At 37.9% G+C, this 15,734-nt stretch overlaps 1 protein-coding gene and 1 long non-coding RNA gene across 2 annotated transcripts in view; one reads left to right on the top strand and one right to left on the bottom strand.

Moving 5' to 3' along the window:
- The window catches only part of LOC114484561 (uncharacterized), a 224,910-nt gene that overhangs the window by 54,704 nt on the left and 154,472 nt on the right, over positions 1-15,734 (bottom strand). The window lies entirely within an intron of this gene.
- LOC102975255 (small nuclear ribonucleoprotein E-like) lies at positions 1,237-1,686 on the top strand. The gene has a single exon (XM_055081323.1). It carries the CDS (start codon positions 1,283-1,285, stop codon positions 1,559-1,561), a length of 279 nt encoding a protein of 92 aa, XP_054937298.1. The 5' UTR covers positions 1,237-1,282; the 3' UTR covers positions 1,562-1,686.

Here is a 15,734-nt window from a genome sequence, read left to right as displayed (position 1 = left end):
CACGTGGGATCTTCCCGGACCGGGGCACGAACCCGTGTCCCCTGCATTGGCAGGCGGACTCTCAACCACTGCGCCACCAGGGAAGCCCAGGAAGACCATTTTAAGGTTGATGCCTTTGGATAGACAAAATGTTTACTCAATAGTATTCCTAACAGATTCCTTACTTTTATGTAGTGTTAATTAAGTATGGGATAAACCTTTCAAAAATCATCTGAGAACACAGAGAAGTTTTTGTGCTAGCTATTATTACTAGCATCCTTTCCTAGTTACAGATTTCGTCACCACGACTGACACTAGGGTTTTGCGTCAGCTTTTCCCCCATCATATAGCTTAAAACGTTAAGTCTTGTGTTGTGGAGAGCACAGCACAAAGGCTGGTCAGAGATTACACAGCAAAACAAAAATTACATTTTTAAAGAAGCCATTATTTTTTCACATGGGAATTGTAAAGTTGAAATCTTAGACTGAAAGCACCATTTTATTGAAGTTTCATAGAGAAGGAAACTGCTTGTGCCATGTGGCGCTTGCTGATTAGAAAGTTATTCAGAGTAAAGTGCTAATTATGTGGTTACATTACATAACCACAATTTGTCAGAAAAGCATTTTCATAGAACAATACAATTATAGTGTGAATGCAGGAATTTATATTTTTTCATCCTCAAAGGTCTTTATTATTCAGAAAAAAATATTCATTTCATAATGGACCACCTGCAAATAATGCTAATTTTGTAGGTTTGTTCCATACATTTAGTACATTTCTGTTTTAGTAAAGATTGTCAAAATAACAGGCTGATTGTGTCCAAAAGCACTTTTAAAAGAGTATTGTAAGCAAGAAATACTATAATTTATTTTGTATAGGGTATTTCAAATTTAAATTTGATATATACTGTCAATAATTTTAATTGATTCATATGGTTTATAATACATTATATTTTATAAGGTCATGTGGATAAAATGTAGAGTAAAATATTAACAGAAAAAATCTAAAAAATAATACTTCTTGCTTCTTGCAAGGAAGAATTCTCATAAAAGACTTATTTCTGCATTTGAGTACATATGAAGACTATAAATGTGGTGTTGGGTACAGAGCTGGCCATCACTAGTAGAATTAACTATTCACTTGGATCAGGACCAGTGTTGTACTCAGTTATGCATACACAGCATGACGCCAAAAGTTCCTTGGAGTACATGTTGAACTACCTGCCTGACAAGGTAAAAATCACTGGGAAAGGTTGCCTTTTGAGGTAGTGTGCGGGATAGTGTGGTCTTTGTGAGCTTCCACCATGGCGTACCGGGGCCAGGGCCAGAAGGTGCAGAAGGTGATGGTGCAGCCAATCAATCTCATCTTCAGATACTTGCAAAATAGATCTGGGATTCAGGTATGGCTTTATGAGCAAGTGAATATGCGGATAGAGGGCTGTATCATTGGTTTTGATGAGTATGTGAACCTCGTATTAGATGATGCAGAAGAGATTCATTCTAAAATGAAGTCAAGAAAACAACTGGGTCGGATCATGCTAAAAGGAGACAACATTACTCTGCTCCCAAGTGTCTCCAACTAGAAATGATCAATGAAGTGAGAAATTGTTGAGAAGGCAATACAGTTTTTTTAGGTGTGCTTTGTCAGGAGTGTAGTTCTAAAGCATTTATTCATATTGTTTTGCTCACCTTTATGTTATTACCAGATGACAATAATGCTGTGGGATTGTTTTAAAAAAAATAAAATAAATCACTGGGAGACCGGAATGAATTAATGGGTTTTAGAGAATTAGTTGGTTAAGCTCTGAAGACAATGTCCTCTCCTGGTAGTTTTCAGCTAATCATGCTGCTCATGACCTTGACAACATTCTGACTGCTTTGCTGTTTCACACAGAAATTCTAGAACTGACTCAAGACTTGGTGATGTTTGCTAAGGCTCATTTTGTCAGACAGTAACTGTTGAAATATGAGGGAAAACTGAACAGTAAATTTGCTGTTATAATGAATTATAATATTTATGGAACCATCTCGTTACATACAGAGGATGTATATTTAAAATGTCAATGTAAAGCAGAATGAATTAATTTTAATACTGAACCCAAATCATCTTGTCCTCTCAGGCACTTCTAACATTTAGGTGCTTTGTAAAGAAGCTAAATTTATGGTGGTAAGAAATGTAAGTGGTCTTTGTATATTGTATTAATTTTTAATATGGTCATTTTTGCTAGTGTAATTAATAATAAATGCTAATTTATTTGTATACTTTTTCAAAATTTTCTTAGAAATTAATGTGCTTCTAGCCAGTTTATCTTTGAGAACTATGACCATCTAGAAAAACAGTATAAAAAATCAGCAAGGTAATCTTGTAGTTCTAGACAAAATCTATTAACCTCTGAAAAACAAAAAAAGTAAAGTTGACTAGGGTGACCTGTGTAAACCTATAATTCTCATTATACTCAAATCACAGGAGATGAATCTTTACATATCACCTTAAGCTGTGACCATAGATATTTTTTGTATGGATTCATTATATATATGATTATTTTCCTAAATAATCTTAGAAGATTTTTAGATGCACTAAGAAAATGAATGAAGTATTCTAATTAAATACTTACAAATGTGGTTTTTCAGCTATACAAACAGGATAAACATCCTAAGCTGAACTCTGAAAATTATGAAAATGTAATTAAATATAAGTTTTTAAAATTAATTAATTTATTTGTTTATTTATTTTTGGCTGCTTTGGGTCCTTGTTGCTGCGCGCGGACTTTCTCTAGTTGCAGTGTGCAGGGGCTACTCTTTGTTGCGGTGCACGGGCTTCTCATTACGTTGGCTTCTCTTGTTGCGGAGCGCAGGCTCTAGGCATGCAGCCTTCGGTAGCTGTGGCACGCAGGCTCAGTAGTTGTGGCACACGGGCTTAGTTGCTCTGCGCCATATGGGATCTTCCCAGACCAGGGCTCGAACCTGTGTCCCCTGCATTGGGAGGCGGATTCTTAACGACTGCACCACCAGGGAATCCCTAAATATCAGTTTTTAAGGGCCCGAACCACGTTGCGGAATTGTGGAATTATCATAGGCCATCACAGCTGGACAGCACGGGGGCTTCTTTTGTGGCAGCCCTGGTATCAAACACAGAGTTAGACTTTGTTCTCTGTAATTCATATTGGTTATTATGGGGAAAAGGTATAAAGTAGGAATTTATAAAACATGGGGTTAAAAATATTATTTTGAACCCAGAAGGTCTGTACAGAGAGCCAGAAGTCTGGTGGTTTTTGCTCTGCTGAACAGTTGGTAGCTATTGATGCTGTCTGTCAAAACACAGAAAAATTGATTGTATGTAAAAACCGTATTCTTTTCAGAAACCACAAGTTTCTGAGTGACAACTCAACAGGAATCCTAATGATGCACTGTAATAATTCCCACCGATGTTTATTTTTGTACAGCGTGTCGCATCGTAAAAGTGATTTTGAAGCATTATTTAAATATTACAATGACTTCATCACTCGGGCAGTTCTCTAAAGTGCTTTCCATATTTTTTTAATCTGTAGAACTATGGATTGAAAGTAGTTTAGTAGAGGAACTGACATTTGAGCTGATCCATAAAAAAATGGGTCGCTTTGGCATCTGGGGGGACCCTGGTCTCACTATCATAATGTGAAAAGTCAGAAGGACGACTCCCATTTCGGGCTCTGGCTGGATGCCACCATCAGAATCAGAGCCCTGGTCAAGCAAACTCGTGCCTTAATCCAGTGGGGCACTTTTTTGTGATCTGTATCTTGTTTTTTCTAGCCAGTTTCTTTTTGAGAGCTTTTATTGATTCCTGCCAAAGACTATCACAATATTCACAGTAGGAAATGTAAGAGAACTGTGGAAAATAAAAATCCACAACATATAAGTGGGCTGACGCAAGGACCACAAAGCAGTGAAATTCAGTATCTTCTAGCCACATGAAAGATCAGATCAAATGTGTGTTTATGCAGATACATTTATGTGATGGTGTGTTCCAGAAAATAATAAGAGACAATCCAGACTGTAGGTCAGGTCTATAAGATGGGTAAGTCTCTACTTATTCTATGAAGACAGAGATAGCTGGATAGATGGTACCAGGACAAAGAGAAGTAGGTGTTTAATGTTTTGATAAAGAATCCAGGAAAAATCAGGCTACTGGTGCCACAAGCAGCCTCATAATTATGATAGAAAATGATGCCTACCATTTTTACATCTCAATTTTAGAGCATGCATAGGTAGTCCTCAAGGATAGTTAAATCAATACACTAATATTCATCGTTGCTCTCACTTGTCTGTTCAACTATTATGGATCTCTTGGCTTAATTTCCAAAATATACAAAGAGCTCATACAACTCAACAACAAAAAAACAAACAACTCAATCAAAAAATGGGCAGAAGACCTAAATAAACTTTTCTCCAAAGAAGAAATACAAATGGCCAATAGGCACATGAAAAGATGCTCAACGTCACTAATTATTAGAGAAATGCAAATCAAAACTACAATGAGGTACCACCTCACACTATTAGAGAAATGCAAATCAAAACTACAATGAGGTACCACCTCACACTGGTCAGAATGGCCATTATTAAAAATTCTACAAATAACAAATGCTGGAGAAGGTGTGGAGAAAAGGGAACCCTCCTACACTGTTGGTGGGAATATAAGTTGGTGCAGTCACAATGGAAAACAGTATGGAGGTTCCTCAGAAAACTAAAAATAGAATTACCATATGATCCAGCAATCCCACTCCTGGGCAAAAATCCAGACAAAACCCTAATCCAAAAAGATACAAGCACCCTTATGTTCATAATAGCACTATTCACAATAGCCAAGACATGGAAACAACCTAAATGTCCATCGACAGATGAATGGATAAAGATGTGGTGCATATATACAATGGAATACTACTCAGCCATAAAAAAGAACAAAATAATGCCATTTGCAGCAACATGGTTGCAACTAGAGATTATCATACTTAATGAAGTAACTCAGAAAGAGAATGACAAATACCATAAGATATCATTTATATATGGAATCTAAAATATGACACAAATGAACCTGTCTATGAAACAGAAACAGACTTAGGGACATGGAGAAGAGACTTGTGGTTGCCAAGGGGTGGGGAGAGATGGAGTTTGGGATTAGCAGATGCAATTATTATATATTGGAAGGATAAACAACAAGGTCCTCTGTATAGCACAGGGAACTATATTCAATATCCTGTGATAAACCATAATGGAAAAGAACATGAAAAAGAATATACATATGTGTAACTGAATTACTTTGCTATACAGCAGAAATTAATAAAACATTGTAAATTGTGGCGAGCACTGCCCTCTGAGGAATGCGCCCTTAAGACCCTCATAAGCCTCAGGGCCCGATTGTACTCTCCTTGGTATGCATCCTGGACTTTATGGTATGAATGTAAAAAAGGAGATGGCCTTTGGCCAGATCGCTCCAGGGACCTGCTCAGATACTGAGAGTCCCTGGTTGTTCCCTAAAGCTAGGAAAAGCAACCCTGGAGGGGAAGGTGGTGCCTTTGTGGAACAAGCAATAAACCCGCTGATGCAGATATGGTGGCTACTGAGCCAAGACCAAAAACCAGTTCTATAGAACAATGTTTATACAAAGTTTCTGCCTTAGGGCACAATGACTGTGAAAAGTCCCTGCTTTAGGTATATATATGACTATGCTTTGTTAATAAATTTGCCTTGCAACCATCAGTTGTTTGTGCCCTTCTGATCCCATACCTTGGTGCTTTCCGTTCCCTACCCCCTCTCGTCGATTGTTGCTGCACTTTGAGGACCCGCCGCAGCTGGCGGCAGTAAATAAACTATACTTCAATAGAGAATAAAATAAAATAAAATAAAATAAATAAATCAATATACCATGCTACTTCCCCACCCTGATGTCAGGGTTATTTCTTCTTTCTATCATTTTCAACTCCACGATTACACCTTCTACTAAGGGAGAGTGGATCAGTGCCGGTGGTGATGATGGAGAAAACCAAGAAGGGCCGTCTTTCCTCAAGACTTAGCTATATTCCTTGTGTTTGAAAAAGGCTATAATCCTTGTGTTTGAAAAAGAAGACCAGCACCAGATGTCATATAACTGAAAAATTATGGACCAAATTGAATTTTTTAAGAAACATGAGTTTTAAGTTTTAAAAAACAGGTCAGTTAAAATTCTCATTTTGATTTTTCCTTTTCCCCTGTTTTCATAGTAGCTTGAACAGTGCATGGAGAGTCATAGAGGAAACCCTTTTTATTACTTTCAACCTAAAAATAATGTGAATTTTTCCAAAGCAAGGAACATTATCTCATCCTGGGAAATTATAGTTTACTAGGGACCCAGGGAAAACATTATTCTTTGGAAATAGAATGTACTCCAGTTAGTTAACATCTCTGAAAGTATATTAGAAACCATATTTTTTATAGAATCGTGTATCTTCCTTGACTTTGCTCCTGATTTTAATCCTTTCCTGAGTTTAGCTCCATATCATTACTAAATTTACTTGCGGGTTTGTATTTCTGATTTTCCTTTTAGTTTTCCTTTTAGTTTTTGCTAACAGAACTTGCAATGAGAAGAACAGCCCTCTTCCTTTCTTTAAAACAGTTAAATTATATTCTTAATGTATCACCAGAAACAGAGAGGAAGAAGAAAATAGCTAAACAATAAAAGTATTCATTATTTTTGGAAGCACAGTTTTCCAGATTTATAGTTATAGCTGTTTAGTGATACTCATCTAATAGTTTAATCTTGTTTTAAAGTGGTTCCAAAAATAATTAAGAGATATATTCATAGCAGGTTTTAAATCTCTTTTCCCTATTCATTTACTTCTATGAAATATTAGCCTTTTGAAAGAAATTATTGTTGGGGGTTAAAGAGTGTACCATATTGCTGGCATTTAACATAGTAAATATTTGGCTTAAATAAAAGTAATTGAACCTAGGGTGATCTTCAATCATTATGAAACAGTATTTCTGGTTCCTCTTAACCTCACAGAATGTTACTGACTTTCCTAAGTACAAATTTTGGATGCAGGTGATACGGACGTGACCTATAAACAAGGCCCAGCGTCCAGGAAAAACAAAGACAAACAAACCCCAAACCAGGATGCTAATGAAACAGCCTCTTACTTTCTAGTTCAGGTATAATATTTTAGGAACTTATATACCCAATTCCTTTTCCATAACTCTTTCTTTTAACTGGGCTCCTATTTAGACTTAGACAAAGGAAAGAATCCACTTGCTTAATTATCAGCAATTAAACTAGTTTTTTAAAAATCCTGGAAAAGTTTCATATGTTTTGAAATTATAAAAATATGCTTCTAAACATTCCAGCTATCAAACATACATAGTTGACTACAGAAAGTATTTTTAACTGAATGATGACAAGTGGAAGCTAACATCTTCAGATGCTAAGGAGGACCTTCTGAGACACCCGACAGCAAACATCAACAGTGACCATCAAAGCCGTCTCCTCCGAAAGCAGTGACAGGTGGGAAGTCGCACTCTCACAGCTCTTCTCAAAACCGTGCTGCAGTTTCTGGCCAGTGCGCAAAGCCAAGGAGAACAAACACAGCAGCAAAACGTACAGCGGAGAAAGGAAGAATAAAATTGTCATTCTCAGATGACATGAGTCTAGGCTTGGAAACTTTAAGGAATTGGAATTAAGAAGACTTCTCATGGTGGCCATAAGTAAGACTCCCATGCATAATACAACAATATGTAATAGAATAATGTATAATATATAATATAATGATATGGTGAGCGTGCCATATATTAGAAATATGAAGTCTAGGAGGACACCTCTGATCACATCTGTTTCCTGTGTTGCCAGTGAAACGTACAAATGCTCATCCAGAGGGGATACAGGTAAGCCATACAGGACCCTAAGTTAATTCTGCTGCCAAATTTACCCCAAATTTGATCAAAATAACTATGTTTTCATACTTTCCTTTTGAGTTTCACAATGGTAGAAACATAATTCTCTACCTGTATCTTGAAGTTATTAAGATTATATATTATATTAAGATTTTAAATATTCTGTGACCCAGCATTTCCCTCCAGTGCACATGCCCTGGAGAAACTAGTACATATGTGCACTACATATGTGCATATACTATATGCATATGTGAGCACCAGGTTACATGGGCAAGAATGGTTTTAACTGTATTGTTTTTGAAACATACTGGAAGAAATAAAAATGTCTATCAATAATAAAATGGATAAATCAATTGTGATATTTTCACACAACCAAGTACTGCATAGCAATAACATGAAAGAACACTAATTACATGTAACTATGCCATAAAGCAGTGTGGATGTATGTCATGTTTTCTATTTCTTCCATCTACACTCACTCTCCTGGTAGTTCCCTCAGTCCTGTGGTTTTGCACATGATCTAATGATCATGTCCAGAAGTATATTTCTAGTGCATACTTTTCAATTCCACACGGACAATGAGCCATCTTCTTGCAATGCCCACTTAGCAGATTTTGTTGAAGTAAAATAATCACAGACACCCTATAGTCGAATCTGTTGTAGAAATTGTCTGTTTTAAAGTAGCTAAAAACCCAGCAAATCACTTTCAGCTATCATTTACTTTTGGTCATTTGACAATGCTTTTGTGTGCTTCTTTGATGAAACTTGTATCTATTCCTTTATGCTGAAAAGAAAAAAGAAAAAAATGACTTCTTTCCCTTAAAATAATGTTATGGGTGATAATTTTTAGTCAACATAGCATTGTTAAAAAAGAAACGGATGTAAAATCATTGACCTTTGATACAGTGTTTTGTGAAAATAGAATTTTTCAGCAGATGGGATTGAAGTTACAAATACTAAAAGAACATTAGAAAGGCTAGAACGGCTAGAAAGAAGCATTGACATAAAATATATTTAAGTAAAGAATAGAATTTCATCATAATGTAAAGAAAGAGAAAAATGATATTTTCCTTGCTACTGAAATACATATTGTGAAATAAGGAGATTAATGCTAGTGGAACCGGAGGCTATGAAAAATGGCAACAAAACTACCCCGTGGAAACTTAATATTTTGCCACTTACACCATCTCACAGGTAACGTAACACCATTATAAATAACCATTAGTCCATAGATAATTTCATGTACCTGAAAACATGGGCTGTGTCTCATGAAATCCCTTTGGAAAGGTTTTCTAGGGTCAAGCTGAGTTTTTTCTCTTGTCTTCATATTAGAAACATCACATCCTTTGCCTGGGTTTTTCTTCCCTGTTATCTCAACATATGTTTTCTATTCTTTTCAATTGTGTTTCTTAAAACTTTTCTACAGTGTCCTACAACTGGAAAGGTTATCAAGAAAAGCAACTGATATTTGAGAACACCTTGCAAGATGTTTTCACACATTGCCATGTTCAACACCAGTATGATGTTCTAGTTTTGTATTATTAACCCCATTTTACGATGAAGTGATGGGATAATCAGGCTCAAAGCGGTTAAGTGACTTGCCTAAACTTACATTAAAAAGCAAAGATGATTAAGTCCAGGCCCACTTACCTAAGATCATTGAATACGCCCTCAGTTTTAGTTGATAAAAACCTCATTTCACCACGCTATTCATTTCAAATACACTTTACTGCTTAAAGCCTTCTAATAGGACTTCCAGCTCTTACTTGCAAATTGGTGCCTAATATGGTCACTCAGTTCAAGACATTTTACTTCCTCCTCTCCCACTATCTCCCTATCATCCCCTGTAGAACTTCTTCTCACCCTTTAGGATTCAGATTAAATACCCACTTCCCCAAGAGACCTTCCTGAATCTGCCCTCCGTAAGGTGCTATTTCTCTGGGTTCCTATAGAAGGAAACAGGCCTGGAAGAGCTGGCCCTCTGCTGTGGACCTGTGTTGGGGACGGCCTATTAATGTGTGTGATTCCCCCCTACAGACCAATCGGTGTGGGTTAGAGAAGGGAAAGCATGGGCTTCAGGAACATTTATTCTTTAATCCAGAACTCTGGGAGCTTCTAGTGTGTAATCTGTAGAATGGGGAAGTGTTGCCAATATCTATGGACTTCTGAGGGGCATACGTTTAGGTGAATAAAAATCCCATTTCAGTGATTAGTTGTTGAGTTCAACAGGTTAGAATTCTTTTCTCCTCCCCTTTGGGGTCTACAATGGTTTTAAGTCAAACTCTTGTGTGAGGATCCCATCTCCATGTCTATGTGTCTGCCTTGGTTCCTGATGTAGAAATAAATAGACGGATTGGAACTAAACTTGAGAAGAAGTGTCTGGAGCCTGTGAACGCTGGACAGAAGAAGCCTTTCTGAGAACTTCCTTGAAACATTACCATGAATGAGTAAGTCTGGATGGGGTTGACCGCTTCAGCTAATATTAATGAACCACTTGAATTGAATTTGCTTTTATTGCATCACCATAGAAGCAGAGAGAAACTTCACATAACAAAAGGAAAAGTTAAACGTTGTTTGGTTTGGGTATTAGAATAGGGTTTCCTTTCAATTTCTCTTTAGAAATGTATTCCCTTCAGAACGTTTTTGTTTTCTTCTGTTGTTTACTTCCATATACAAGTGGACCCGAAGAAGTATGAGTCAGGCAACTTACATTTTTCTCTAGGAAAGAGAATCTGCTCGCATGGGATCTACCACAAGTCACAGATCATTTGAAGTAGGAGCTTGAGGCAGCATATTTGCAGAAAACATGCCTGGGAATTGATAAACACTATCTATCCTCCTGAAAATACTGCTCCCATGATTCAAAGAGGGGAGAAAAGCACCTTATGGACAATTCAGGGCCACGGGAATTATCTCCCAGAAGGAGAGAGGAATTAAGCACATTTCAGAGACGATACACAGACCAGTTTATATCCTGTCGGTTGAACAGGATTATGGGAGAATCTGACTCTTCCCCACTCAGCGTCTATGGATAGGCTCTCACAGCTTGGTGAGTGCTGCTTCCACCACTGAAACAGAAATGAGCATGAATTCGCCAGGTGTGTTTTCCCTTCCAATGGTAAAGCACTCACTCAAACCTGGGGCAACCCTCTCCATCAAGAGCCTCCAAGACCCTTGCATGACTCTTTTCGAGGTCTGTCCTGGGGCAGCTGTTAATTCTGTGTCACTTTCCCAAGGGCAGGGACTCTTTAGGTCACGTTCCACCTTCTTGATGTCTCCAGATTCTCGATGCTTCGTGGCTAACTCTTCCCATGCCTTGGCTTTACTTGAACAATCACTTAGTGCTCTTTCTAATTCCAACTACCCAGCTCATCCACGCCATATCCCAACACACACGGTCTGTCTCACCACAAATACAGCCCATCCTGGGGCCGTTCTCCTCTTCCCAGTCCTGTGCACTGGAAAGTCCTCTCTCCTTATTCACCTCCTCTGTGCTCTGTCTTTTTTCTGCCGCCCTACTTAGGTACTGATCTTGGACAGCGCTGTCTTCTTCATGAAGTCACACGGCAGAAAACCATGGGCCCAGCACGTGTCTGGGAAACGTGGAGCTAATCAACATAGTGGCAATCAGCAGGGCTCACAGCCCATAAACAGCGATGGTGGAAAGCAGCCTGCATTCTGCAGCCTGCCTTCTGCAGTTGCCTGGCCCGCCAGCTGCAATTCCGGAGGCGGGCTCTTCAGTGGAGCTCTTGCCTCCCTAACTGGGCTTTGGCCTCGCGTCCTGCCCTCCCTCCGTCACCTCCCCACTCGCCCACACCACCCTCCGCGGCTTTCTGTGCTTTTCACACCAGTCTCGACTGCAAACGCTGGCTCCTCACGTTGGTCCCTGAGTCAAATAGGAAAATCAAACAGATCTGCCATGATTCTTTCTGCGTAAGAATCTCACTGCACTTTGGAATTTCTTTTTCTTTCAAAACCCATTCAGCTGTTTCCAGGACTTCTAAACCTCTATTTTACAGTTTCCATTCAAATTAGGAAGTATAAATCAGTTCAGAGAAAATAAATTCGAGCTTTCTCTGAGATGGTGACTGTAGACCTTGTTATAATACAAAAGCAGAAATAATGTTTCACTGAAGCATGTATAGTTCTTGGATGGGTTCATATGAGGACCTCTCACTTACATGATTCCATTCAGGCAAACTAAATGGTTAGATTTAAGGGTTTATCTGAAAGATTCCCCGTGGTATTTTGGATAAAGAGGTAATTAATATTTGAGAGCAGTGTTTTAACTATTTTCATTTTACTCACTTTTTAAAAACTAGTTCGAATAATTTTTAGGCAAGTGGCTGCGTCAGCTGAGAGTTCAGTGGAGAATAATGTGTGTAAATGTTCTAATCCATTCCTCCCAGGGCAAGCTCACTGCTCAGAACTTGAAGGCACTGAGGGATTCAGGAGGCGGTTATAGAGTCAGCACAGGACGAGGTGCATCCATTTCTCTCTTACTAGCAGAACCTGTGAGCAAGGCCACTTCTCCCGACTGGAATTCTGTAACGCAGCACAGAATGCTGCTGTTTGACCTGAGACAGGAGAGTATATGTCTCCTCCATCCTGATCAAGTAACAGATGTTGAGCAGAGTTACCACGGTGCCCTGTCTATGTAATTATCATCAGTTTTAATTAGAGAGGCAGTTTCCTTGATCTTATGCTGCTTTTGTGAAACGCAAAAAGAGATTTTCCTCACAAAAAGGTTGCCATATCCATTATTAGGAACTTTTCTTCCAGTGCAGAAGCAATCTGCTAAATTCTCACATCTAAAGGAGATTCCAGGGCAGCCTTTCAGCATTAACAGGGATGGGACTTCCATGTGCCCAGGTAACGTGGCATTATTTTGAAAAAGTGAGCCCCTCGTGGAATTCGATCCCACTCTGATAACTGTGCATCCGGAAAGGATCATTCAGAATTTTAAATCATTTTTCTACACGAAATATATTCAAACTGATGTGGCCCATTTTACCTCCCCAGTGTCATTAAAAACTATTTGCTATTTTTCCATTTCTACTGATATTTCCCTAAATTTTTCTTGTAACAAATAGAATCATCTAATGAAATCATGACAAAAGCTTGGGAAATTGGATATTAAAACACATCGAAACAAATGCCATTTGGAGCCAAACAGTCAAAATACTAATAAGAATATTCAACTTAGAAGCAACATATCCAAATATTTCACTGGAATGTTGGCCCTCGGAATGCCATGCTCCACATTTTCTAAATCAGATGACTTTGCTCCTCTCCCTCCAGAGTTGTTAACCGTCAAATTATGCCTTTAACATTGGCTGGGAGGTCACAGCTTTCTTCTCTGTTCACTAACTTGAAGTTTTATTCTGTTTATGATGATTTTGCACACTGGCAGCTCAGCTACTGAGGCTAAAATAAGAAGAGGATATTTCATGTTCCAGATGCTTCTCTCACCCTTAGTCTGTCCCATTCTATTCAAGGAAGTTCTAGCCCTTCTGAGATGTGCACCATTTTCAAGGCAAATGGATCGAAGCAATCCAGAATGGCAGCCCGCTTTTGTCCCCATTTTGATTCTTTGTCTTCTGACAACGTCCTAGTTGTAGGGACAACAGGCTCTTGGCTGAGGGAGCAGCTTAGAGAGTTGTTTTACTTGCAGGGGTCTGATGTCCATTCGAAAGAGATTTGTGCTTGGAACTAAGGCAGACCTCGTTTTCGGCCCTTTTCCATGGGGTTTTGGGGGAAAGGTTTTATTCTGTGCTTACATTCCTCAATATCACAACTAGCACCAACTCCCATAGAGACTCCGTCCCCCCCTCTTTTTTTGCACATTATAAAATGTGGTTTGGAGTGTCCCTAGCTGGGTGGGGGAAAAGAATGAAGGTATTGTGTGCATCTAGAGGCGTGACCTCTAGCTTCAACAATGGAGTAAGGCTGGGCTGAATAAAGTCACATGAAGTGGTGTCAGGAAAAACAGGTGTTTTTGAATAATTTTATTTGGAGAATCAATGAATTATGTGAGTGCTGGCAGAAAATCATAGTTTAACAGATCTCCAGATTCCCTTGACAAGCTTGGGCAGACATAATCACTCAGCATGAATAGAAAAAGAAATTTGTCTTTGCTGAGCAAAAGGCACTTAAAAATTTAATACTCAGCGTGGATCAGGGTATGTACATTATTCTAATAATGTCTGGAGACAAAACATTGAGTCACAGAAAGTCACAGCCTTTTCCGACACAGTGAAATTCCAACAGCTCTCGTATCCCTAAAACAAGTTCTTTGCACTGTATCATGCGCTCAATTCTAGATTTCTGATGAGAAACAGCAACATAAATATAATGTGCCTTATTAATGAAAACATAATCTACATTTAAAAAATAATCAGTTTTGAGTATTGAAGCAGGTGTTTGGATTCTATTTTGGTTTGCATGCTGTTTGGTAAGAACTTGGAGAAGGAACCCAGTAGGCAGAAAAATATATATTTAACTGTAAATATTTTATATTTCTAATTTCAAAACTAAGACAAACACATGGTGATAAAAAGGCAAACAGTATGAATGGTGATAAAATGAAATAACAATATATTCTTTGGGGTTCCTTGTCTCTTCCCACATTCACACTCCTCAGTGGTAACCAGCGACCCCTTTTCTGTTTTTGGCTCTTTTGATGGTGACCCCATCCCTGAAAGTCCACAACTGAGGGGTCTGCTCTCAGCACCTGGACCAATGAGTCAAACATAGTATCACTAAAAATGGGCCCGTTAGACAGTCAGTGCCTCCTGCTACTCTGCCATCTATGAAATCGAATCAAGTACTTAAAAAGCTGACGTCTAAACTAGGAAATATGGTGATAAAGAACCAGTTTAAAAATATAACAGCAGGAAGTCGACAGACATAACAGAATGAGGGATAGTTTATAAAAACGGCTGACGTGATGTCTTCAACAAGGTAAGGCATGAAATACCAGTGCTTGTGTATGGCAGACACAACCCCCAAACAAAACACGTGACCCTTGGTGGGAGCCTGATTAAAGCCAACCAACAACTTGAAATCATTTTTTGACAGGGTCAGAAAAATTAGAGGATAACCTGGGTAAAAGTGAATTATTTTGCATATTAACTACCGAATCTGTTAAGTCTTTCTTCTCCTAATTTAGCTTTTCATTTCAATTTCATTTCTCATTAATATTATCAATAGCAAACTACGTACAAAATGTAAATAAAAATAAACTCAGAAAAAAGTTAATCTTGGAATTTTATACTGGTTCTAGTAAAAGATTTTGAAGACTCAAAAGCAATTTGCTATAAAAATGGTTGTGACGAAATGGTGATTTATTTCTCTCATTCAAATTTTGTCTCAAAATAAATGTTTGTTCATGAAAATCAGCTATAATAAACACTTTGTAAGAAATAACAATGAAATTTCACTTCATGTCATAGGTACGGTGCTCTCCATTATCTTAGGTACTTAAAATATAAAACCGGTTAAAACAAAAACAGAAAGACTTTTTACATCCGAATGTGAAAATTTTAAGGACCATAAAATAAAATTAAAATAAATTAATTAAAATAAATTAATATTTTAAAATGATAAATTCACAGCTCAACCTAGTATAATGTGCACTTAAGCCATACTCAATGCAATATGCATGATTCATTTACATACTTATAAATGCAAAATACTTCCATTTAATTAGAACTGTTTTATTCTCTTCACAATCAGTACTTGCCATACTGTGAAGAATATCCATTTATTATGAAAGAAAATTCACATAAAGTTTTTTTTTAACATCTTTATTGGAGTATAATTGCTTTACAATGGTGTGTTAGTTTCTGCTTTACAACA

This window comes from Physeter macrocephalus, chromosome 20 (genome assembly GCF_002837175.3).
Source record: "Physeter macrocephalus isolate SW-GA chromosome 20, ASM283717v5, whole genome shotgun sequence".
In the NCBI taxonomy this organism is placed as follows: Eukaryota; Metazoa; Chordata; class Mammalia; order Artiodactyla; family Physeteridae; genus Physeter; species Physeter macrocephalus.
Note: the sequence above shows the minus strand (reverse complement) of the source record. Positions and strands in the feature narration are given on the sequence as shown.